Source organism: Dunckerocampus dactyliophorus, chromosome 2 (genome assembly GCF_027744805.1).
Source record: "Dunckerocampus dactyliophorus isolate RoL2022-P2 chromosome 2, RoL_Ddac_1.1, whole genome shotgun sequence".
Taxonomy (NCBI): domain Eukaryota; kingdom Metazoa; phylum Chordata; class Actinopteri; order Syngnathiformes; family Syngnathidae; genus Dunckerocampus; species Dunckerocampus dactyliophorus.
Window position 1 is genome coordinate 32,042,328 of NC_072820.1, and position 23,761 is coordinate 32,066,088.

General features: G+C 39.4%; 2 protein-coding genes across 8 annotated transcripts in view; one reads left to right on the top strand and one right to left on the bottom strand.

Moving 5' to 3' along the window:
- Window positions 1-441: 441 nt before the first annotated feature.
- zdhhc6 (zinc finger DHHC-type palmitoyltransferase 6) lies at window positions 442-15,639 on the bottom strand. 4 transcript variants are annotated; one of them, XM_054769089.1, is made up of 11 exons: window positions 15,412-15,639; window positions 14,284-14,804; window positions 14,026-14,117; window positions 12,871-13,030; window positions 9,337-9,495; window positions 7,788-7,841; window positions 6,116-6,283; window positions 5,990-6,031; window positions 1,406-1,551; window positions 1,257-1,303; window positions 446-1,174 (listed from the first exon to the last, which is right to left on the bottom strand). In XM_054769089.1, exons 2-11 carry the CDS (start codon window positions 14,548-14,550, stop codon window positions 1,077-1,079), a joined length of 1,233 nt encoding a protein of 410 aa, XP_054625064.1. In that variant the 5' UTR covers window positions 14,551-14,804; window positions 15,412-15,639; the 3' UTR covers window positions 446-1,076. The 4 variants fall into 4 exon arrangements, with proteins under 4 accessions (XP_054625066.1, XP_054625065.1, XP_054625064.1 ...); XM_054769088.1 differs by having other exon boundaries at window positions 448-1,174; window positions 1,406-1,554; XM_054769091.1 differs by lacking the exon at window positions 9,337-9,495 and having other exon boundaries at window positions 442-1,174.
- A 61-nt stretch (window positions 15,640-15,700) lies between these two features.
- Window positions 15,701-23,761, top strand: part of vti1a (vesicle transport through interaction with t-SNAREs 1A) — a 193,956-nt gene continuing 185,895 nt past the window's right edge. For all 4 annotated transcript variants that reach the window (XM_054769076.1, XM_054769074.1, XM_054769077.1 and 1 more), the window contains exon 1: window positions 15,701-15,862. In XM_054769076.1, the coding sequence (XP_054625051.1) occupies window positions 15,766-15,862 (97 nt within the window). In that variant the 5' untranslated portion in view covers window positions 15,701-15,765. The remainder of the gene's footprint in view (window positions 15,863-23,761) is intronic.

The following is a 23,761-nucleotide window of genomic DNA, read 5'->3' on the forward strand; positions in this document are numbered from 1 at the left end:
ATTACAAGTGGGCCTGAACGCCTCACGGCGCAATAGGGAACGGAGCAGAAAGCAGAAAAGAGACGGCACACGATGTTTTAATTCCTCTGTGTGCATCATATGAACAAATAAGTAAGTTTGATGATGATTATTTTGCGCATTAATAGTATTTATATTGTTGTTCCAATCCCGGCACAGTGCAGCAGTTAAAACCTGTGGCTGTTTCAAGCCATTCAAACGGAAGAATGCCAAAATGAGACTGGAATAAAAGATTTGTAGGATGATTACTTATCTATTTATCAGTGCTCATGTGAAACTTTTATCAAAATGTAACCATGCAAATACACGTTTTGACCCAGAATTACTTAAAAATTTATGTTCAATATTTGTGATATGTTGGATCACGTGAAAAGTTATCCAACATGTGACCATGCAAAATACGCAATTTTGCCCCAATATTATTATAAAATTGTGTTTAATAGCTCAACCTAATTGACATCAAAAGATGGGTGAATGGCTTCAGGTCAAATGTCTGAATGCGTACGCCACTATAAAAAGTTTGGAAACCAATGCTCTATATGACAAGATGTGTTTTTTGCTTTTAAATGGCAATAAAAGCAACATTTGGAGGAATGACAAAGAGTCTCATGGCGTGTTTCTGAAATCTCAGGTTTTATAATTTGAGGCAATCAAACTTGTTCTTACAAAAATAATAAAAAGAAATGAAGCGCTATCTCGGAACAGTAGAAAGAGTTGCATGACGCTGCCCCGGGGTTGGCTGGGCAGAGAGGCATTGCATAATTAGCCAAAAACATCGGCACACGTTAAAAACAACATATTCAAGTAAAGACATTATGCAATCACATTAAAGCCTGGCGGCAACTGGTTGAAGTTAAGACTTGCTGGGTTTGGCCAGAAAAGTGAGACGGAAAGCCACACGATTGCCTACGGTGGAGCTCTACGGGTACTTTTAGTGCTCGGATATGTCAAATGTATCAAAATGCATGACAGAAAAGTCGACCAACATGATGTATGCAGCGATCTTGCAGCATCTGGTGTGACATGTCACTGAATGTATACAGTATGAGAATGGGCAATTAATTGACTTTCTTCTCGCTGGTGCCATCTATGGACGCTGTGTCGTAATGGCACTTCTCCACACATCGCCTCGGAAACCATCCCCTGATGCGGTCACCTGCAGTAAGCCAAAATAAGAAAAGACTGTTAAGGTGCTAAAAAAAAAAAAAAGTGTCACAACATGTTGTTTATATTCTTACCTCTCATTTGCTCCTCGTTCAAAACTTTATCTCCGTACATCCACCACCTGAGAAGAATACATAATGAAATCAGACGTCACTCCCTTCACATCCACCACCTGAGAATTCATAATGAAATCAGACGTCACTCCCTTCAAAAAACGACTTACTTGGTGCCACGTGTGGCCAGGATAGTATCGCCCTGCTTGAGGGGGATCCTGGGCTCCTCTGTGCAAGGAGTTCGGAAAAAGGTCTGGATCCCCTTGGTGAGGGGGCAGCAGGCTCCGTTATAGTCCTCCACGGCCTGGTACTGGACCTGCTGGCCGAGCCATACGACAAACGTGGTTATTCTATGCCGTTTACGTCTCAATTACGTTGACCTACAGTTCTATTCCAGCTAACCTATTTCCTCAAATTGTGGCCTCCGTTCCATTAGACACTGCGCCTCAGTTAATCATCCAAAACCTTGGTTTGGTGACGCCTACTTATGACTTATGACTAGGGATGTTCCGATCACGGTTTTATGCTGCCGATTCTGATACCAATCATCCATGATCATCTTTTTTTTTTTTTATGCCTTCATTTGTGTGAAATGATTTTTGTACTATTTGGCACAAACCTGAATTTAATTTTATGCGTGTTTTGGTGTAACAGAAATACAATAAAAATACAATAAAATACAATACAATAAAAATACAATACAAAATGACAAAATTAACAGAATAAAATACAAGTAAATATCTTTATTACCGTAATTTCCAGTGTTTAAGCCGCACCCACTAAATTTACTGATTTGAAACTGATTTGCGCAGACACTCCTGATCAAAGTAGAGCTACAATATGCAAAAGCAAGAAGGAGGAGTGAGACAAAAAGCATTTTGAAAAAGTAATTTATTGAAAAGAACAATTAAACTGAAATAGGCTCTTTATCAGCTGATCAAAAGTTTAAGACCATCGCTCAGAAAAGAACAAAAAAACTCTCCAAACCAGAACAAAAAATGTTCTCAGTAAGACTCAGTAATGAGTAGCTCCACCGTTCTTGTTCATCACTTCAAAAATGGGTTTGGGTATGCTTGATGCGAGTGTTTCCAGGAGGCTAGTGGGAACATTGCTCCAAGTGGTGAAGATGGCTTCACCAAGGGCATCAACTGTCTGGAACTGATGGCCATTTTTATAAACTTCCCTTGCCATCCATCCCCAAATGTTCTCTATGGGACTTAAATGAGGGGAACATGCAGGATGGTCCAAAAGAGTGATGTTATTCTCCCTGAAGAAGTCTTTGGTCAAGCGAGCATTGTGAACTGCAGCGTTGTCCTGTTGAAAAACCCAGCTGTTACCACACAGACGAGGGCCTTCAGTCATGAGGAATGCCCGCTGCAACATCTGCACGTAGGCAACCGCCGTTTGACGACCCTGCACCACCTGAAGCTCCGGTGTTCTACTGAATGAAAAAGCACCCCAGACCATGATGGACCCCTCTCCACTGTGCCGGGTAGAAAACCTGTCAGGTGGGATCTCCTTGTCATGCCAGTAACGTTGGAAGCCATCTGGACCGTCAAGGTTACATTTTTTCTCATCAGAGAATAAAACTTGTTTCCACCTTTCAATGTCCCATGTTTGATGCTCCCTGGCAAAGTCTAAATGGGCAGTTTTGTGGCGTTGAAGGAGAAGAGATCTTTGAATTCCTTTTTTGTTTTTTTAAAAACCTTTTCCCGCAGATGCTGTCTGATGGTTATTGCGCTGCAGTCGGCACCAGTAAGGGCCTTAATTTGGGTGGAAGACCGCCCTGTGTCTTGATGGACAGCCAATCGGATCCTCCGTCAGCGTAGGTGTGATTTTTTTGGGGTCTACCACTTGACTTTTTTGTTCCATAATGCTCAGGATCTTTCAAAAAATGTAGAATGACTGATTTACTGCTCCCAACCTCAGCAGCAATGGCACGCTGCGAGAGGCCTTGCTTATGCAGCTCGACAATCCGACCACGTTGAAAAAGAGAAAGCTTCTTAGCTTTACCATCAGGAGGGCATGACAGTGTGAATGCCTGACAGAAAATGAACATTTTGAGAAGACTCTGGCTTTTATAGCCTGTGGTCTTAAACTTTTGATCAGCGGATAAAAACCTATTTCATTTTTTTTTGGTTTTTGTTTAAATTTCAAGTTTCAAATGTTTTTTGTCTCACTCCCCCTTTTTGTTTTTGCATATTGTAGCTTTATTTAAAACCTCATTAAGATCCAAATGTGCAAATGGCAAATTCTAGCCATTTTTCAACTGGTCTTAAGATTTGGATCAGGAGTGTATATAAGCCACACCGGGCTATTAGCCGCACATGTCTACATAATAAAAATGTCTTTTGTGTCGCTCACGAGTCCGTGAGGACCAGGCAGCTCTTTATTTGACAGGAGCTAATCATGAGCTCGACGAGAAAACTCACAACGACCTTATCAACCCATCGGAAATCGCAGGAGGTCATTACTCAATATAACAGTCTCACGGCATCATCTTAGATACAGTAGAAGGCTAAACTCATCACACAGCAACTTAACACTCAAATGGTAGCTAAGAAATATACAATAATATCTCAAATATACAATAATATCCCATAATGCATTTCTTCCCAGCAGAGCAGTTCATTGGCCAATGGCTGCCATGGCTTCCCAGCACCTTTCAAGTTGTCACAATGTAATCAAGTATTCAAATCTTTGTCTGATATACAGTACAAAATCATCCCTGGTCTGTCATCGCCTCCTCTCAGTCAGTTTGTAAACACACAGAACATCTCTCAGAAAGTAACACGAGGGCAGTCCGAGGAGACTGTATTATTCTTCTATGGAAAAGTGCTTTTAATGCCTTTTCAGTCAGAGCTACACAGAAGTGGAGCTCTCTCCCCCAGAACATTAGAGAACTGAGTTAAGATACTTTATTCAAAAAATATCCCAAAAACTGGTTCATAACACATCATACATGTAAGTATACGTTTTTTCATGTTATCTCAACTGTGCTGTGACTTGTGTCTCTGTCGACGTGATTCATTGTTTAAGTATTTTGGGTGTTTTAGTGTTTTTGTTGGTCATTTTATCCAATGTCTGCACTGTGGTCAATTTTGTAGGTACACTATCTTTTAACAGGGTTTGTGTAGTTGCATCTATGTTTTACTAATATTTTATATTGCCGTTATTTTTATAATCCATTTACGGTTGTTTTAGGGAGACAATTTTTAACATCTGTCCCGGGACAACAGATGAAAAATAGCCTTTTGGCTAATTCTGGTGCATTGGCAGGAACGCTATATAATGTTTTATTGTTTTAATTTAATCCTCCCTCTGATAGCTCGGCAGCCATGGCAGCTGTCACTACGCAATATGAAGTCACGTGCTGTGGTAGTTTTTTTAATGTATGAACATAAATGGTCAATAACCATACTTCATATACGTAATCGTATACGTATGTATACATATATGTATATCGGGAGGTTATTTTATAAGTGACTCTTGTTAAAATACTTCGTTAGCATGCAGATGTTTCTATCGTCATATGACGTCCACTAAGACTGAGCTACGTAAAAACTTAGGCAATGCACGTAGTGCACATGTGGGTGTAAAATAGATCGACGGATGGTGTAGATTACACATGCCTAATATTGTGATATTATGTATATTTCTTAGCTACCTTTTGAGTGTTAAGTTGCTGTGTGATGATTTTAGCCGTCTATCTAAGATGACACTGCGAGTCAGACTGTTATATTGAGTAATGACCTCCTGCAATTTCAGATGGGTTGATAAGCTCGTTGAAATTTTTCTCATGATTAGCTCAAGTTAACAAGCTTGTTGTGAGTTCTCTTATAACTCGCGATTGGCTCCTGCCAATAAAAGAGCTACTGTTTCCTCACTGACACGCGAGCGGCACAGTTTTTAAACGATCAGTAGTACTTCTGAAATATAGGCGATATAGGCTTATCCACCAGAAATGACAGTAAATAAAAATCTGTCCTGCTTCACTTAAAACAGAATAAATTCAATGTTCAGGTTGCAGGGGTCTACAACTTTCATCACTATTAGAGAGCTGTCAACTATTTGTGTTTTTTTATGACTGGCAACATTTAAATTGTACACTATTTTATTTGCCAAGCAGATCTTCACTCCAACAGTGTGGCCACCGTCTTTATGCTACTTTGTATTCATTTGTCATAATACAAATGTATGTCTAAAGTCAAAGGTGGTTGAGGTTATGCAACTCAGGATATGACGAAAACGTGTATTTGAAGTTGCAGAGTGTTTTTTCCGTGTTTTTTTGTATTCTTAAAGTGCGTCTGTGTAGGCTCTGAGTCGTACAGAAGTCCGCCCAGGCTTAGTGTAAGGAACCAATAGAAGGAGGGTGTTGGCACACCAATTCCGCCTACTCTTACTGTATTTAAGGCCTAGGCTACCAGCACTTATTAGTTCGCTGACAAAGCTCTTCGGATGAGGAGCGAAACGTCCGACACCTTCTTCACAGAAGTACAGATGACGTCTCAAGAAGCCTTTCCCTCTATTCTTAAAGTGGTTAATTTTTTTTTTACACTTGTATACCAGATAAGGTATACGAGTGTGTGAGCCACATCAGCATTACAGCATTGTCAATGGTCATTGAAGTTAAGACTAATTGGCTTATATAACCGTTTTCATTTGTAGTTATTATTAATGTCTGGAAAAACGTGATACAAAAATATTACTTCAAATTGTTATACTTTTTTTTATGTAGCTTGTCAAGAACTTACACTTCTCACTCGTTTGTCGGCCTTCTGCTTCAGTTGCTCAACCTGTCGGAATAGCACAAGCATGTTTATACATAATGGACGACACAGAGGAGCTTGGTGAACTAAAGTCAGAACTAACACACCCACAGTTAAGGTATGCTGGTGACACTTGGGATGGACGGGCCACTCGATGCCGTCACCTCTTGGCACCCCCGACCACGTGAACACTTGCTTGAAGTTGAGCCAGCGGCCCCCGAGGTTGTACGGGAAGATGAACTCCTCCCCGGTTTGGTAGTGCTGTATTCTATCTTTGGCCTAGTGGCGGGAGATGAGATAAGTATTTTATTGGGCCCACAACAGCATAGGAAAGAGCAAAGTCCTGTACAATACTGAAGCTCATCGCTATTGGTGAAATAATAGTTGACACACCCCAAAAAAAAAAGACTTAAAAATGCCTATTTTTGATGTTCTTAATGTTATGAAATGCCTCACAACAGTTATTATTCAGTTTTACACATTAAGAAACAAATACAGGCATACAGTATACAGTATTGTACTTATAACAGGGGTGGCCCGGCCAACCCTTGGTCACTCTCAATATGTCTCCCGCCGTATCCCTGCGCACTGTCGCCTCTGCATTCATGTGTATGTGATGAAGACACACGCATCTTCTTCCGCTGTGGAACACATACGTACACAAGATGGCCACGGCGCTCAGTCGCAGAAGAAGAGTGGCATTACTGCGAGTGGCCACCCCTGGTCACTCTCCGGTAGCCATCTAGACAATTCAGGTGTCAACTTATGAGAGTAAAAATAATTTATGTGAGTTATGGTCTCACCTCGGCCACCCCAATGAAAAATTTCTGGCTGCACCACTGCTAATATATATTTATAGTTAGGGTTGGGCATCGTTTCAATTTGAAGGATTCCGGTTCACAGTCCTTGTTTCGATTCTGGGTCCTAACCATTCTTGATTCTGATGCTTTTATGGTTTAAATGAGGGTGCTAACCAAAATTATTTTTGGATGAAATGTCGGAACGTTTCCATTAATTGTTTAAAGATATGACGTTCTTATAAAACTTTACTATGAATTTCTTGCAGGGCTATTTTCAACCATATAAATATCAAAGCATTCAACTTACAAAGTTTCTTTTTAGAGCCCACTTTCACAAAATGTGTTTACTTTTGAAAAGTAGTATACTTTGTTTTCTGCCTCAATGTTGGTGTAAGCTATTTTTATGACACCCTTACTTTGCTAACACAATTAAAACAGGATATAGCCCAATGCTCTTATTTTGAAGGCCGGAAGTGTGTTGTGGGGGTTGAGAAGGTCCCTTGACTGTTGCTAGCACAGACGTACTGTGCAAATAAACTTGCCTAGCCGTAGCTCTGTGTTTTATTTACACCGAACTTCCACATCAGCGAGCACGCTGAAACCCTGGGTTACACTGGCATGAGACAGACATCGTTTAATGTTTGAATTCCCTGATTCTGACTGCTTGGAGGAAGTCCAACGTCGTGCATCAAAGATGAGGTACTTTGTTATTTCTACACCATAAGTGTGTGAACATTAATCATGTTGATCCCTCCTTTGAACCGACCTCTTTTATTTTCTTGGCTGGTGTTCGCCGGCCTCTTCTTCATTGGTGTTTGTGGCTACTTCTGAGCATCTAATTGGTTGAGCATCAAAACTAGGACTTGAAAGAAAAACATTTCAACGACCCCGGGAGAATCGGAATGTTAGTCCCGGTTCCCATTGATGCTCGAGACTCGATGCCCAATCCTATTTAAAGTCATTTAGTACAATATCTTTCTTACCTTTTCCTCGATCCAGGACTCAATCGAGGTTTTGTTTCGGATGATGACTTTCAGCTGAAAAAAAAATGAACTGAGATGAGGCCAAAAGTCGACCGCCTGATGGTTTTACCTAAATACCTATCGTAAATTACGGTGTAAAAGCCGCATCACTAAATGTAGAGGAAAAAACAATATAAGCCGCGCCTGTTTATAAGCCGCACGTGTCCACGTGGACAAGCGGCATAAAAAGTGGTGGACTGCGCTGCAATGCTGTCTCTGTCCACCAGAAGGAGGATGACGTCATTGCGCCCCAATTAATGTGTTGCTCAGACAATGCATTATAGGAAAACTTTAAAAGAGTTGTTTTTTTTCCATTTTAAACTTGCATTGGTACATGTTTGTATTTTTCTCAGGTATACATTTTAAGTGTTAAGTTGCTGTGTGATGAGTTTTGTGTTATTTGTAAGGTGTCACCGTGAGTCATATATACGGTACATACACTTTACCTCCATCATGTTTTTTCCAAAATATATGAATTCATAAATGATACTGTTTTGTGGTTGAATATGGCCTATTATTCAAAAAACATGCATATTTGAGCATATTTTGTGTATTCTTTGCCTAAATCAAGCATTTTCTAGCATAAAAATGGCTAAATTAAGTAAAAAACAAATATAAGGTATTCAGAAGACGCATTCAAAGACGTTGTGATGATATGTAGTATTCTGTACTGGTTACTAGGTGTCAGTAATGTTACTGTAATGTGTGGTGAGACACAAGCACCAGACTTTATTGCATTTTTGAATTATCTCAACAGGCACAATAATCTCTAACATGGGCTACTGCTGCAGCTGTAACCCACGCCAAGCTAAAACTCAACTCTGAACCCCCGATGCCACTTCCTGTCTGACTCCTCACTCAGCATTTACAGTAACAAACACAAGAAGTATTTACGTCTACTATATTGGGTAATATGAGTGTAAAGGTGACTATGGGGGTGTTATTTCAAGTCTAGAGGGCTCTAATAATATTAAAAAACGTATTCAGAATGTCATAAGGTTTTCTATGCTCTAACTACAAAAATATTCAATTTATAAATAAGGAATACTACCCTATGGAAATTCCCTTATCACCGTCAGGTCTGGAACCAATTAACCGTGATAAATGAGGGATTACTGTATTTATACACAGTAAATGCTCCAATTAATGCCTCTATTGAATTAAGTGTAGTAGTGCAATGTACTTGTTCATAAATGACCATGTGGTCAAAAAAAAGATATTTTTCCTTTTTTGCTTTCTCATGCACTCCAGATCATTATTAAAAGTTGCTTACTTTAATTTCACCAATGCAGTTATGTTGTTGTTGCGCTAATGCACACATGACTAAACATGGCATTTTATGTCAAAAATGGTAAGCACTAAACGTACCTGTATGACAAAGAGCATACCAACTGCGATGGTTAAAAGTTGCTTACTTTAATTTCACCAATGCAGTTATGTTGTTGTTGCGCTAATGCACACATGACTAAACATGGCATTTTATGTCAAAAATGGTAAGCACTAAACGTACCTGTATGACAAAGAGCATACCAACTGCGATGGTGGTGCCGAGTGCCAGGCCTAAGGCGAAGAGTGTTGCAGCAAAGGCGGCCATGCTGAAGGGCATGAGGGGCTGGCTCTGACGCATGCCGCTCATGTCGATTTTAACAGTGCTCCATCCAAAGGAGATCTGAGGCAACATATCACAAACAGCAGGAGCCCAACTTAAGGAATGCAGCTACCAAAACCAGGGTTTCCCCTATGATATTCTGAAGCTGTGGCGGTGGGCTGCATGGGACCCCCGCTGCTCCTGCATCTGCAATTTTTTGTTATTTTGACTGATAACAATTTTTAGGACTTATTTATTTAACATTTTTCAACAACCAGCACAACATGAACTGAGAACATTGCAAAACTGTTAATGGAAAAGTTGCGGAGAGCACATCAACTGGGAGTCTAAAATTGAAAGCCTCCTTTTGTTACCTGACCAATAGTACTATGTGACTAGTACAAAAGTACAACATTTGGTACTACAGTATTTGACATAAACCTAAATTTAATTTGATGCCTGTTTTAGAGTAATACAAACATCATAAATTACAATTTATAAGCCATACCGTTGTAACAGTCACACCCACTTTGGAGGAAAAGTTTAAAGGAAAAATCAGAGTTTTGTATATACACCTTTTGAGTATTAAGTTGCTGTGTGCTGTTAGTAAAGTGTTCTTTTAAAGATGACACCGGGAGTCAGACTGTTATGTTGACTAGTATATATATACTGACCTCCACTGACTTCCAAAAGGGTTGACAAGCTTGTTGCGAGTCCACTGATAGCTTGTGATTGGCTCCAGGTAGAGAAAGAGCTAGTTTCCGCACTGACTCGCGAATGGCACAGTATTTAAACAATTAGTAACAATTCTGAAGTATAGGAGATGTCATGATATTCAAATTTCGCCATAAATTAGCTGCACCGCCGTGTAAGCCGCAGGGTTCAAAGTTTAAGAAAAAAGTAGCGGCTTATACACCTGGATTTACGGTACATGGGAAATTAACTCTTCAATAATATATATTTTTCCAAAATAACAAAATAAACAAATTAAATATTTTTGTTAGAGAAATGCATCCTGTATAAACAGTATAAATTCAGAGTCCAGGGTTATGATCGCACAAGTGTATCCAACTTCTACCCGTATTAAAGCTACTTTGACAAAAAGAAAGGTGAGGTGAGCTATTTGTGTTTTATGTGACTTCCACATTTGTGTAAGTCACCGCTCATTTGTCATAAAATACAGGCGTCATGTTGGAATAGAACACTTACAAAAATAGCAAGAGGTGAAGCACATATTCTTTGGTGAACTACTCAACATCAGCTGGTGGGCTACTGCTAGCTTATGAGCTCCCTGTTGGACACCCCTGTGATAGCATCACTATCTTAAAGCTGGACACATTACGTGTTTATGCTGAACAACTTAGACACACTAGTGTTTTAAAGACAAACCATAAATATTTTAATCATTACAATCATAAGAGATTGTAAAGTGACTCTTTAAACGTATTATGTATTATTCTTATTATGTATTGTTGAAAATGAAGTGATCTGTTACGTATTTATTCTTATTCCATTTTCTTAACTCTCCTACGTCGCTCCATTTTATTTTTCAGTGATTGTGTTTATTAGGACACTTTTGCAGAGCTGCTGGAAACGTGAATTTCTCTTGGAGCTAAATAAAGGATCAATCTATCTATCTAAGTAAACTAGCATGAATGTGATAGCCACTTGTAGCTCGCCCGTGGGACAAAAATGAGCTTGCTAGCTCCTGCCAGAGGGGCAGTGAGAGGCAAAATGTGTAAACAAAGATGCCAGAAAGCCAAATGAGATTGAAACATGAGTGATCACCCATGCTGGCATAGATAAGCTGGGCCTGTGACAAGCTGTCGTCAATTGACGACACTTTTACGGGCTATTTTTCATTCTCTCAAGAAGAAACAAAGTGAAAGTCAACATAAGACCGGTCGCATAGTTTTATCTGCACAAAGATTCCAGTGCATTCTTATCAAAATAAAGCCTTGTGAAACATTTTTATGATATTTTAAATTGTTTTCCATCTAATTCTATATATGTATGTAAATAAGCTGTACAATGGTGTGAAAGAATGTTTGCCCCCCCTTCGTGATTTCTTATTTTTTTGTATTTTTGCCACACGTACAGGTTTCAGATCATCAAACAAATTGAAATATCCATCAATGATAACACAATTGAACCTAAAATTGAGTTTTTAAATGAAACTTTTTTTTAATAAGGGAGAAAAAAAAAAATAACTTGTTGGACCACTCTTAGCTGCAATCAAGCGTTTGCGATGACTTGCAGCGAGTCTCAGAGCGCTGTGGTGGAATTCTGGCCCACTCATCTTTGCAGAATTGTTGTAAGTCAGCCACATTGGAGTGTTTGAGCATGAACCGCCTTTTTAAGGTCATGCCACAGCATTTCAATGTGATTCAGGTCAGGACTTTGACAAGGACACTCCAAAGTCTTCATTTTGTTTTTCTTCATCCATTCAGAGGTGGACTTGCTGGTGTGTTTTGGATCATTGTCCTGCTGCAGAACCCAAGTTGGTTTCAGCTTGAGGTCACAAACAGACGGCCGGACATTCTCCTTTAGGATTTTTTGGTAGACTGCAGATTAATGGTTTCATTTATCACAGCAAGTCTTCCAGGTCCTGAAGCAGCAAAACAGCCATAGACCATCACACTACCACCACCATATTTTACTGTTGGTATGACGTTCTGTTTCCTTAAGCGCAGGTTTTTTTTTTTTTTTTTTTAACGTCAGGTGTAATGGGACACACACCTTCCAAAAAGTTAAACTTTTGTCTTGTCAGACCACAGAATATTTTCCCAAAGATCTTAGTTTTTTAATCTTTTGAATGCTTATTGTTTTGAAAAGCCAAACTCTTTACTAAATCGTCCCCAGCAACAAAGCGGAACTATGTTCTTCATCACAGAAATTTGACCAGAACTGGACTTGGGACACCCAGTGGGTGTAAGTCGCTGTTAATTAACTACAACGCTGATGAGAATGTCATACAACTTCATGTCAAAAAAATCAGAATTATTCCTTTAATGTTCTTTTTTTTCAGCCGTGGTTTTTGTCTCGGAACTCTGTCATGCAGGCCGTTTTTGCCCAGTGAAGGCTGCAGTTCTTTGGCTGTTGTTGTGGGGTCTTTTGGATTAGTCATTGCTGCGCTCCTAGGGTAATTTTGGTTGTCCGGCCACTCCTGGGAAGGCTCACCACTGTTCCATGTTTTTTTTTTCCCACACACGGCCATGTAGGTTCGATTTTTTTTTTCTCCTTTAATAATAAAAGGTTTCATTTAAAAACATAAAAAATTATGTATGTATCTACATAAAATATACAGTATATCCTTTCATACAATATATTACTTAACATTGTTTTCAAGTAACCCCCCCCACCCCAATTTTCAAGGTGTGGCGGCTTTTATTCTGTCGTGGCAGTGCACCACGATCAATTTCATGAACTGAAAATGCACAAGAAAGCCCCCCTCACCCTCTCATAGAGCTGCGTGTACATGGTCATGATGAAGATGGTGGCAGCGTGCAAGCAGCCCAGCGGCGCCAGCAGCAGGAAGCTGGTGAAGTAGGCGTGGTTCTGATGGCCGCAGCAGTTGTTGATCCACGGGCAGTGGTGGTCCATCTTCATCACGCACCTGAGTGGGGACACGGGGCATCTTTATTGTGATAAGTACACAAATTGCATCAAAGTGTAAAAAGAAGTTACACAGAATGTCGGCTGTGCGACTCTGATGGCGCCTCTAAGTGTTTCATTGTTTTTAACTTTGTTCTTAAAACGGTTAACTTTTACACTTGTATGCCAATTAAGAACATTATAGTGACTTGTGTAAAGGTGCCTCCACATTACGCCTTTGCTAGTCGTCATTTGTATGGCAATCATAAAAACTGACATGTGTTAGGTGTATCAGCATTATACAGCAACGGCTCTGTTGTTTATACAAGTACTTTATTATTAAAAGTGGAGTTAACTTCTTTTTACACTTGTATGACTAATAATAATAATGACATGCATGAGGTGCACCTGAATGATGCCTTTGTTAATTCTTCCTTCAAGCGACGATCGTGTGCTGTATTGTTTATACTTTTTATTATTAAAAGTGGGCATAACTTCGTTTTACATTTGTATGGCAATGAAAAAGTGAGGTGCACCGTTTCTTTTTTAGCAGGGGTAAACTTCTTTTTACACTTGAATGCCAACTAACGATAATACAAAAAAAGATGTACAACTGCATTGTAAAGCCTTTGTTATTCATCAGCTAAGTGGAGACAGAGTTATTGTTTTGTTTTTTCCCAATTCTTAGTCTTAAGTGATTAACTTCTTTTTACACTTGTAAGCCAATTACTACTAACTGTGATTATTACCATAATGTTAATGCGTTAATTAAAATGCCCTGCACAGTTAATAATGTTTTGTTTTAATGCTGGAGAGAATTTGACCCTGGAACAGACCATTTTCCAATTATTTCTCATGGGGAAAAACTGTTGCAATCCAAACAACCAGCGGGCTATTCTGCAATTTGTGTTCCACAGATATTTTCAATGTCTCCTGCCCACTCTCACCCCTTGCGATTTATGAACTTAGCTGCCTTTTTCTCTTTTTTCCATCTATTCTAAGTGCTGTGGATCATACCTGTTACACTTGCGGCAGTGGTGGGATCTTGGGGCCTTGTACCCTTGGCACACTCTGCAGTACTGCAAGTACTGGACATCCTCTTGATTCTCCTGTTTTCAGATAAACAAATAAATGTGGGAAAATCTCATATTCTTGTATCCTTGCTTGTGCTTCTGCAATACTGCAAGTACTGGACATCCTCTTGATTCTCCTGATTTCAGATAAACAAATAAATGTGGGTAAATCTCATATACTTGTATCCTTGCTTGTGCTTACTGGTTTCCAACTGAGAGGGATGTATCCCGGCCCGACAAACATGGCATTGAAGTAGTTGTAGAGGATGAGGACGGTCCAGTTGATGAGCATGATGAAGTTAATGCTGCCTCCAGTGGTGTCCAGAGGCCAGTACCAGATAATGGAATCCAGCATGGCCATGCTGGAACATATGGCAATGACGGACAGGGCGATGACTGGGCCCCAGTGGCACAATCTCCGCAGCTCATGGAGATTCTCGAACGACGCAAGGCTCGACAGGATGTTCATTATCCAACACCCAAAGAAATAAACTATTACTATTTTGGCTCTCAAGCTCCTGAAATGTAAGGGTTACTTTTAGTTATCTTGCAAAGTCAGCTGTGCAAATGGTGCACATATTTTTCCTGCAATAATCCAACAAGCCTGGTGTTGAGTCAGTCGGACTTCCAGTGTCCCATTGTTGTTTGTCCTGGAGGAGGTCAGCATCCTCTATTGGTCCTATTGGGCGGATGCTATCCTTGGGACACACTCAAACACTCCATCTAGGAAAAAATAAAAAGGAACAATGACTTTTGGTGACTAAAAAACATAAGACAGAGCTACATATACTATAAAAACGGTAATGCATGACTAAACTATTAAACTGCAGGCACTATAATGTGAAACCTGATGCTTCCCTGTGTATAATACGCTTAGTAAAATTAGTTCAGTATGTGCATCGGCTTTCATGCAGCTTTATGGAAACCTAAATATGACTTTTATCTTTAAAATTAAAGCAAATGACTCAGTGTGCAGTCATTTAATAACACATTACAAAGGCAATTCGCTAAATTAGCCGAGCGAATGCTACAAGACAAGGTAATTCGCCGCATTACCTGCAAAACAAAGCAGCCATATTTTAGAAAACACGGCGCTTTGTGGTAAAACTGAAACTGTGTATTAATATGTCCACTATCAATGCTAGCTCTTAGCCAGTCGCCTAGCTAGCTGGCTAGCAGGCTGGTCAAAATGGGCGTCAAACTGAATTAATGGTACGTTCAGCACGAATGGATGATAATGATGTAACTTGCGGATTAAAAAACCCCCAATGTCCTTTAACATATATTTTGTTTTGAATGATGAAAAAAGCTGTCACTTTAAATTACCAACCTGGGCACTTCCTTGTTTTCTTCCTCCTGGTGAGGCTGTGAAATAGGAACTATTGTCAGGATGTATGACGTTCAAGTCCGGATAGCGGATACTATTGGTGTTGCCTTTTAAGGGATTAAAACTATTATTTATTAATACGAAATGTATATTCTATTATAATACAATGTAACTGGGAGAGTCACTAGATCATTCATATCCGACAAGTGAGTAATTTTAGCTTTAACTGGTATGTCAACTTCCTTACCGGATACACTTCACTGTGACACAAGGAAGTGACACCCGAGTCGTGTTTATTTTATTATTCTGAGCTGTCTATCAGAAACCCATCTAGTTTCCATTTAAATCGGACGTCACATGATGTCTTCTGATTTCGAAGCCTACGAACAGGACTTTGGCACCATTACAGCCGAAGTGACTAACAAAATCGGCAGAATTCCCAAACTGAGTGGAGGTAAAGAGAGTTTATTGATTAGCTGGGGGTTAGCTTGGATGCTAGCTGGTGCAGCAGGTGTAGACACTTTTAAATCTATTTAGCATAATTTCCACACCAAATGACACATCTTGTATATCCTTAACTACTAACGTAACAACTACATCTTCGCTCGTGTCTTTATTTGCCTTGTGCATTGGTTGGTGCTGTGAAAATCACAAAACTTTCCTGTAATCGAGACGTGTAATATTGTCGCCGAAGTGAACAAAAAGTCTAAGGCTTCTTTGTCGTCTAAATCATAATATGTCATTTATTACAAATATGCACGTGCAAAATAGCTAATCGAATCAGTTACCTGTTGCACTGCCGATTGTTGTGACGAACATCTCAACACTTATCTGTGCTACTCAGTGTAAAATCTATTTTATTTACTGTATGCTACAGTAGTGTATTTGATTTATTTTTCTTTCTTTGCGTTTTTATGGCTATTCTCTCCCGAGTAAGTGTTTTATCACACTGTACGGACGGTGCATTCAAACTGCATTCTACCTAGCTGCCGGCAGAGGGCGGCTCTGACTAGATGCACAGTCAAATTGCATATTAACATCACAGACAATACAACATAATTGTCTGTTTCCAACCAGCAAGGTGCCAAAAAAATCAATAATAAAATAATAAAAAAAAAAATCATGAAAAATATAATGTGGAATTACGGCAAAAGAGGAAATGTGTTTTGGAATGTGGAAATTGTTACCTGGATGAGCGGAATGTTTTTGATGCTGGAATGGTTTGAATCGCTGAAAGTGGAAGTAATATGTGATTTGTGTGATGCAAAAAGTGGGAATTTTTGGGATGTTCAAAATTGTTAGCCTGAATGTCCCGAATAAGCGGAATGTTTGGATGCTGCAATGGTTTGAGGAATGTGGAACTTGGAAATAGTCTCCATTCATTGCAATGGGATTTTTGGGTTGGAAAATGCAGGAAAACTGGGAATTTTTGGAATGCGGAAACTAGATATCCTGAATGTCTCAAATGAGCTAAGTTTTTTGACATTGGAATTTTTTGAATCAGTTGAGAAGTGTTAGAAGTAATACAATTCCAAAGAAAATGTGGAATTATTGGAAAGGTGAGAATTTTTGGGCTATGGAAAATTGTTAGCCTGAATGAGCTGTTGGAATGGGTTGAATTTGTTGTCAAACATAAGAAATGTGGTCAAATCATTTTCAATGGGAATTTTGTCACAGAAAATCTGGAATTATGGGAAAACCTTTCATCCTCGGCTGACCAAATATTTCTTGACGTTTTAGCGCGTCCCAGTCCACAAAGCAATTCCACGCGGCTTTATCTTTGCCATGTGTTGACTGTATCAGTACTTACAAAGAGCTATTCAAAGCTATTATCAACGTAAGTCATCATGCTTTCTGCCACGAGTGGACTTGTTTTCCAGTCAGTTGCTATTCCATTGTTGAGATTCTACTTTCTATGCGTCTTTATGTGCCTGAAGTGGCTTCATATTTGCTGTAATTTACATTAATATGTGAATATAGCCGCTGACACAAGAGCTTTTGTTTAGTTCTGTGTTGCACATGTGCACAAAACTGTCCTTGGATGTGTTCATTTTTGTTATTGTTGCACCCGCCCCCCAACCTATGACGCTTCAAGAATGCTTTGCTGTTAGTCCATCAAACTTTTAATTGCCACTTGAATCTATAGTACAACAAGCCCCACAATGTCTTATAATTTCTGGTCCTATTATCAGCGTATACTCATGGTATGCATTCATGCATTGTTTCACCCACCTCCACCACAAACTATTGTGACGCTTGGCAGTAAATCGCCTCTGGCTGTTCAAGAGCTTGGCTAAGGACTTTTTTATGCTATGTGTGAAGTAATTCTCAAACTACTCTCAAAAAGTTAGTTTTTTCTCGTTTAGTGTCCAGTATGATCACTCAATAGAGCTGAGGAAAAAATAGGAATATGCAGGGTGATATTGTTCCATTCCAGTCCTGTAGGTGGCAGCCATACACATAACCAATGCATCGGTCTGCATCTTTACCTGGATTTGCACCAAAATGTAATTTTTTTTTTAGAAATATATACTGTATATATATACACAGACCCTTTCCAAAAAATTAGAATGTCATGGAAAAGTTGTTTAATTTCCATAATTCCATTCAAAAAGTTAAACTTTCATAGATTATAGATTCAGGGCCCACAATTTAAACGATTTCAAGTGTTTATTTTTACGTAATTTGGGCTTCCAGCTCATTAAACTCACGAAAACAGGAATTCAAAAAATTAGAATACTGTGAAGAAATCACCATTTACTTCTCAGTTTTTGCAGGAAAAAAAGACAGAAATTAGGATCACATCAAATCAATCAAAATATGGTACTTTCAAAACGATATGTCAATCTTCAATACTTGGTTGGGAATCCCTTTGCCTTAATCACTGCCTCGATGCCACGTGGCATTGAAGCAATCAGCCTGTGGCATTGCCTGGGAGTTATGGAAGCCCAGATTTCCTTGATGCTTGCTGTCAGCTCTTCTTTGTTGTTGGGTCTGGTGCCCCTCATTTTCCTCTTGAGAACACCCCATAGATTCTCAATGGGGTTTAGGTCCGGTGAGTTGGCTGGCCAGTCAAGCACTGTGATGGCATGGGCATCAAACCAGGTTTTGGTGCTTCTGGCGGTATGGGCAGGGGCCAGGTCCTGCTGGAAGATCTGCATCTCCATACAGATCCTCAGCAGACGGAATTATGAAGTCCTCTAAAACATTCTGGTAGACTGTTGCGGTGACCTTGGATTTAAGAAAGCAGAGTTTACCAACACCTGCACCGGACATTGCACCCCAAATCATGACGGACTGTGGATATTTCACACTGGACCTCAGGCAGCTTGGGTTCTGTTCCTCACCCGTCTTCCTCCAATCCCTTGGACCTTGATTCCCAAATGAAAGGCACACTTTACTTTCATCGGAAAAGAGGACCTTGGACCACTGGCCAACAGTCCAGTCCTTCTTCTCCTTGGCCCAGTGGAGACGCTTCCTACGTTGTCTCAGGTTCAGAAGTGGCTTGACCCGAGGAACCCGACAGTTGTAGCCCATCTCCCGGATGCGTCTGAATGTGGTGGTTTTTGAAGCTGTGACTCTTTCTGGATCTCTGCCAGATTCTTGAATCTTCCCTGTTAGATAATCCGCTGAAGCCCACGGTCATCTCTTTTGCTGGTGCATCTTCTCCTGCCACATTTTGCCCTTCCTCTAGACTTTCCATTGATATGCTTGGACACAGCACTCTGTGAACAACCAGCCTCCTTAGCTATGAACGTTTGTGGCTTACCCATCCCATGGAGGGTATCAATGATGGTCTTCTGGCCAGTTGTCATGTCTGCAGTCTTCCCCATATTGAACCCAACTGAGACAATTGAACCAAACTGAAGCAATTTAATGACACCTGGGGAAGCCTGTGCAGGTGATTTGACTTTAGTAGATGATTAGTGTGTGACACTCAGTTTAAAACATTCATGCCCTGCAAAATTTGGGCTGATTTCTTCACAGTATTCTAATTTTTTGAATTCCTGTTTTCGTGGGTTTAATGAGCTGGAAGCCCCAATTATGTAAAAATAAACAAATAAATACTTGAAATCGTTTAAATTGTGGGCCCTGAATCTATAATCTATGAAAGTTTAACTTTTTGAATGGAATTATGGAAATTAAACAACTTTTCCATGACATTCTAATTTTTTGGAAAGGGTCTCTGTGTGTGTGTGTGTGTGTGTGTGTGTATATATATATATATATGTATGTGTGTGTGTATGTAAGAAATAAAATGATTTATTTTAATGATTCATTATTTACTTATTTTTATTTCTGAGCAAAAATATAGTAACTGAATTATTGTAGATATATATATTTTTAAAATAAAATAAACCGATACATATATCTACCAAATAACTGTTTTATTTTTAAAGTATTACTTAAAAAAATAAATATACTGTATTTACATATAGCTATATAATCAAATAAAGTTTGAATTGAACATATTTTCATACAGTTAGATAAATTTAAAAAAAGTGTGTATGTATATATATATATATATATATATATATATATATATATATATATATATATATATATATACACACACACACACACACACACATATGTGGACACACTGCAGTTTGAGGAAACGCAGCAGTGTGGCAGTTGATGTGGAGCCACAAGCAGAAATGGACAAAGAAAAGTGTATTTTGAATGATAAGTTTTGCTTCAAAGCCCTGGCAGATGGCTCTCTCGCCAAGACCAAAGTTATCTGTATCTACTGTCGCTGTGAGTTGAGTTGTAATGGCCGACATTGCCTCTCAAATGCCAGGGAGAAGAGCGAAGTTACTGACGCACTGCAGGTATTTTTTTTAATTGTCGGAAAGACATTTTTGGATTGAGCAGTGTCCTCAAGTTCATTTATGCAGTGTTACCTTGGCATACGAGTGTCCCAACTAATGAGTGTTTTTTTTAGATGTGAGCCATCTTTCGGCTGACTTTTTGCTTTGAACTGCGAGCTAAAAGCTGCTAGTTACCGGCAGGTATAGCCGAGGACAGCTATTTGGCGGCTTGTGTCAATGTGACCATGACTGAAGACGAGAATGGATCTAAATAACTGTCACTATGCAATACTTTCCAGAAATGCAATCGATCCTGCGCATGCGCAAGACCTACGTCTCTTTCTCCTTTAGCACATTTTTATGACAGCGCTTCTGCAACGTCACATGCTATGGTAGTTATTATTTTTGAAATGTATGAACATAAATGGTCAATAACCAAACTTCATAGATGTAATACTGTATATTGGGGGGTTATTTGATTAGTGACCCTTATCAAAAGACTTCGATAGCATGCAGATGTTTCTATCATCTTATGACATTCACCAAGACTGAACTACTGTACGAAAAACTTACGCAATGCACATAGCGCAGACGTAAACGTCATATCCGGTTGCGTATAAATACTGTACATAACTAAATAGAATAAAACACATCAAATGCAGTGCTATTTCAATGTAAACAACCATAAGCAGAGTGCAATGATGGATTAATCGAGAGCAGGGGTGCTCACACTTTTTCAGCCTGCGGGCTACTTTTAAAATGACCAAGTCCCAAAGATCTACCTCATATTATAAACATAGAAAATATATTTTTAAGTATATTAATGTGTTATATATTTACTATATTTATAAAGCATGCAAGTTACAAGTTGGCGTGATCCATCTCTTACTATGAAACCTATTACATATATATATATATATAAAATCTAACCGGTAAACTTTGAAACGACTACACTACATACTAATGATTAGTGTTTCACATTCAAAGTTTACAGATAATCAAAGTAGTTGATATCATTCACAATTCAATTCAGTATGGCAATAAAGATAATTACACATAATTCCTCAATAATTGTGTACATAACCTGAGTAGTATGTCAGTAAAAAGCTACGTAGCATTCATGATACACACAGTTCATTTATTACGTCCACTTAGCTACCTGCAAATGCTAGAAAACATGACAGATATAAAAGAAATGAAAATGATTATGCAAAAGACAATGCAGCTGAAGTCAGTGCAACATATTAAAAAGGTTTCTGCAATGGGTACATCAGGGGTCACCAACGTGGTGCCCGCGGGCACCAGGTAGCCCCCCAGGACCACATGAGGCGCCCTCAAGCCTGCTTTTCATTCAGCTTTTCAGTTAATAATGTGAGAACACTAAAAAGAAATGCATTCTGAAATGCAAAATGTGAGTTGTGGATACCAGCATGTTGTTAATGTTCTGGTAAAACAAGCATATTCGGATTGTTTGGGTTGAAATAAGCTATAAAAATAATTGTTACAAAAATGAGTAGCTCTTGGCCATTTTCATTTTGTAAAAGTAGCTCTCACAAGAAAAAATGTTGGTGACCCCTTGGGTACATGTTCCAATTATTCATGAAATAATAGTTTAAAAGGCAATGTACAAGACCCGCATTTCTGTAGTGGAGTTCAGGACGCAAAGCCATCAAAAAAGTGACTTTTTTTCGTCATAACTAGCCGTTACAAATGAACGGATAACTTTTGTTATAGATATAGGCATCTTACCGCCAAGTTAGTTTACCTGTAATCAGAATAATAAAGATGAAAGTTGCATCTCTATGTGTAGCTTGAAATGTCTGCTCACCACTTTATCTTTGCCCCCTAAACCTAATAACTGGTTGGGCCACCCTTAGCAGCAACAACTGCAATCAAGTGTTTGTGATAACTTGCAATGAGTCTCTTACAGCGCTGGGGAGGAATTTTGGCCCACCTATCTTTATAGAATTGTTGTAATTCAGCCACATTGGAGGGTTTTCCAGCATAAAGCACCTTCTTATGCCACAGCATGCCACAGATTCAGGTCGGGACTTTGACTAGGCCACTCCAATCTTGATTTTGTTTTTCTTCATCCATTCAGAGGTGGACTTGCTGATGTGTTTTGGATCATTGTCCTGCTGCAGAACCCAAGTTGGTTTTAGCTCGAGGTCACGAACAGATGGCTGGACATTCTCCTTCAGGATTTTTTGGTCACCTTTTGTCTCGTCAGATCAGAGTACCTCCCAAAGGTCTTGGGGATCATCAATATTTTTTCTGGCAAAATTAAGACAAGCCTTAATGTTCTTTGTGTTTAGCAGTGGTTTTTGTCTTGGAACTCTGCCAAGCAGGCTATATTTGCCCAGTGTCTTTCTTATGGTGGAGTCATGAATACTGACCTTAACTGAGGCAAGTGAGGCCTGCAGTTCTTTGGATGTTGTTGTGGGTCTTTAAGTGACCTCTTGGGTGAGTCGTCGCTGTGCTTTTTGGGATAATTTTGGTTGGCCAACCACTCCTCGGAAGGTTCACCACTGTTTCATGTTTTCGCCATTTGTGAATAATGGTGCTCACTGGTTCGCTCGAGTCCCAAAGCTTTACAAATTGCTTTATAACATTTTCCAGACTGAAAGAGTTCAGTTAATCTTGGTTAAGTTATGTTGGAGGGGGACATTCACTTTTTCACACAGGGCCATGTTTAGGTTTGGATTTTTATTCGCTTAATAAAAAGTTTCATTTTAAAACTGCATTTTGTGCTCAGTTATTTTGTCATTGACTGATATGTAAATTTGCTTGATGATCTGAAACATTTATGTTTAGGGGGAAAAAAAAAAAGAAATCAGGAAGGGGGCAAACACTTTTTCCACACCACTGCATATAAACACACACGTGCGTGCGCGTGCGCGTGTGTATATACACTCCTGATCAAAATCTTAAGACCAGTTGAAAAATTGCTAGAATTTGCATTTTGCACATTTGGATCTTAATGAGGTTTTAAGTAGATCTACAATATGCAAAAACAAGAAGGGAGTGAGACAAAAAGCATTTTGAAAAAGTAATTTATTGAAAACAACAATTAAACTGAAATAGGCTGTTTATCAGCTGATCAAAAGTTCCACCGTTCTTGTTCATCACTTCAAAAATGGGTTTGGGTATGCTTGATGTGAGTGTTTCCAGGAGGCTAGTGGGAACATTGCTCCAAGTGGTGAAGATGGTTTCACCAAGGGCATCAACTGTCTGGAACTGATGGCCATTTTTATAAACTTCCCTTGACATCCATCCCCAAATGTTCTCTATGGGATTTAAATGAGGGGAACATGCAGGATGGTCCAAAAGAGTGATGTTATTCTCCCTGAAGAAGTCCTTGGTCAAGCGAGCATTGTGAACTGCAGCGTTGTACTGTTGAAAAACCCAGCTGTTACCACACAGACGAGGGCCTTCAGTCATGAGGGATGCCCGCTGCAACATCTGCACGTAAGCAGCTGTTGTTTGACGACCCTGCACCACCTGAAGCTCCGGTGTTCCACTGAATGAAAAAGCACCCCAGA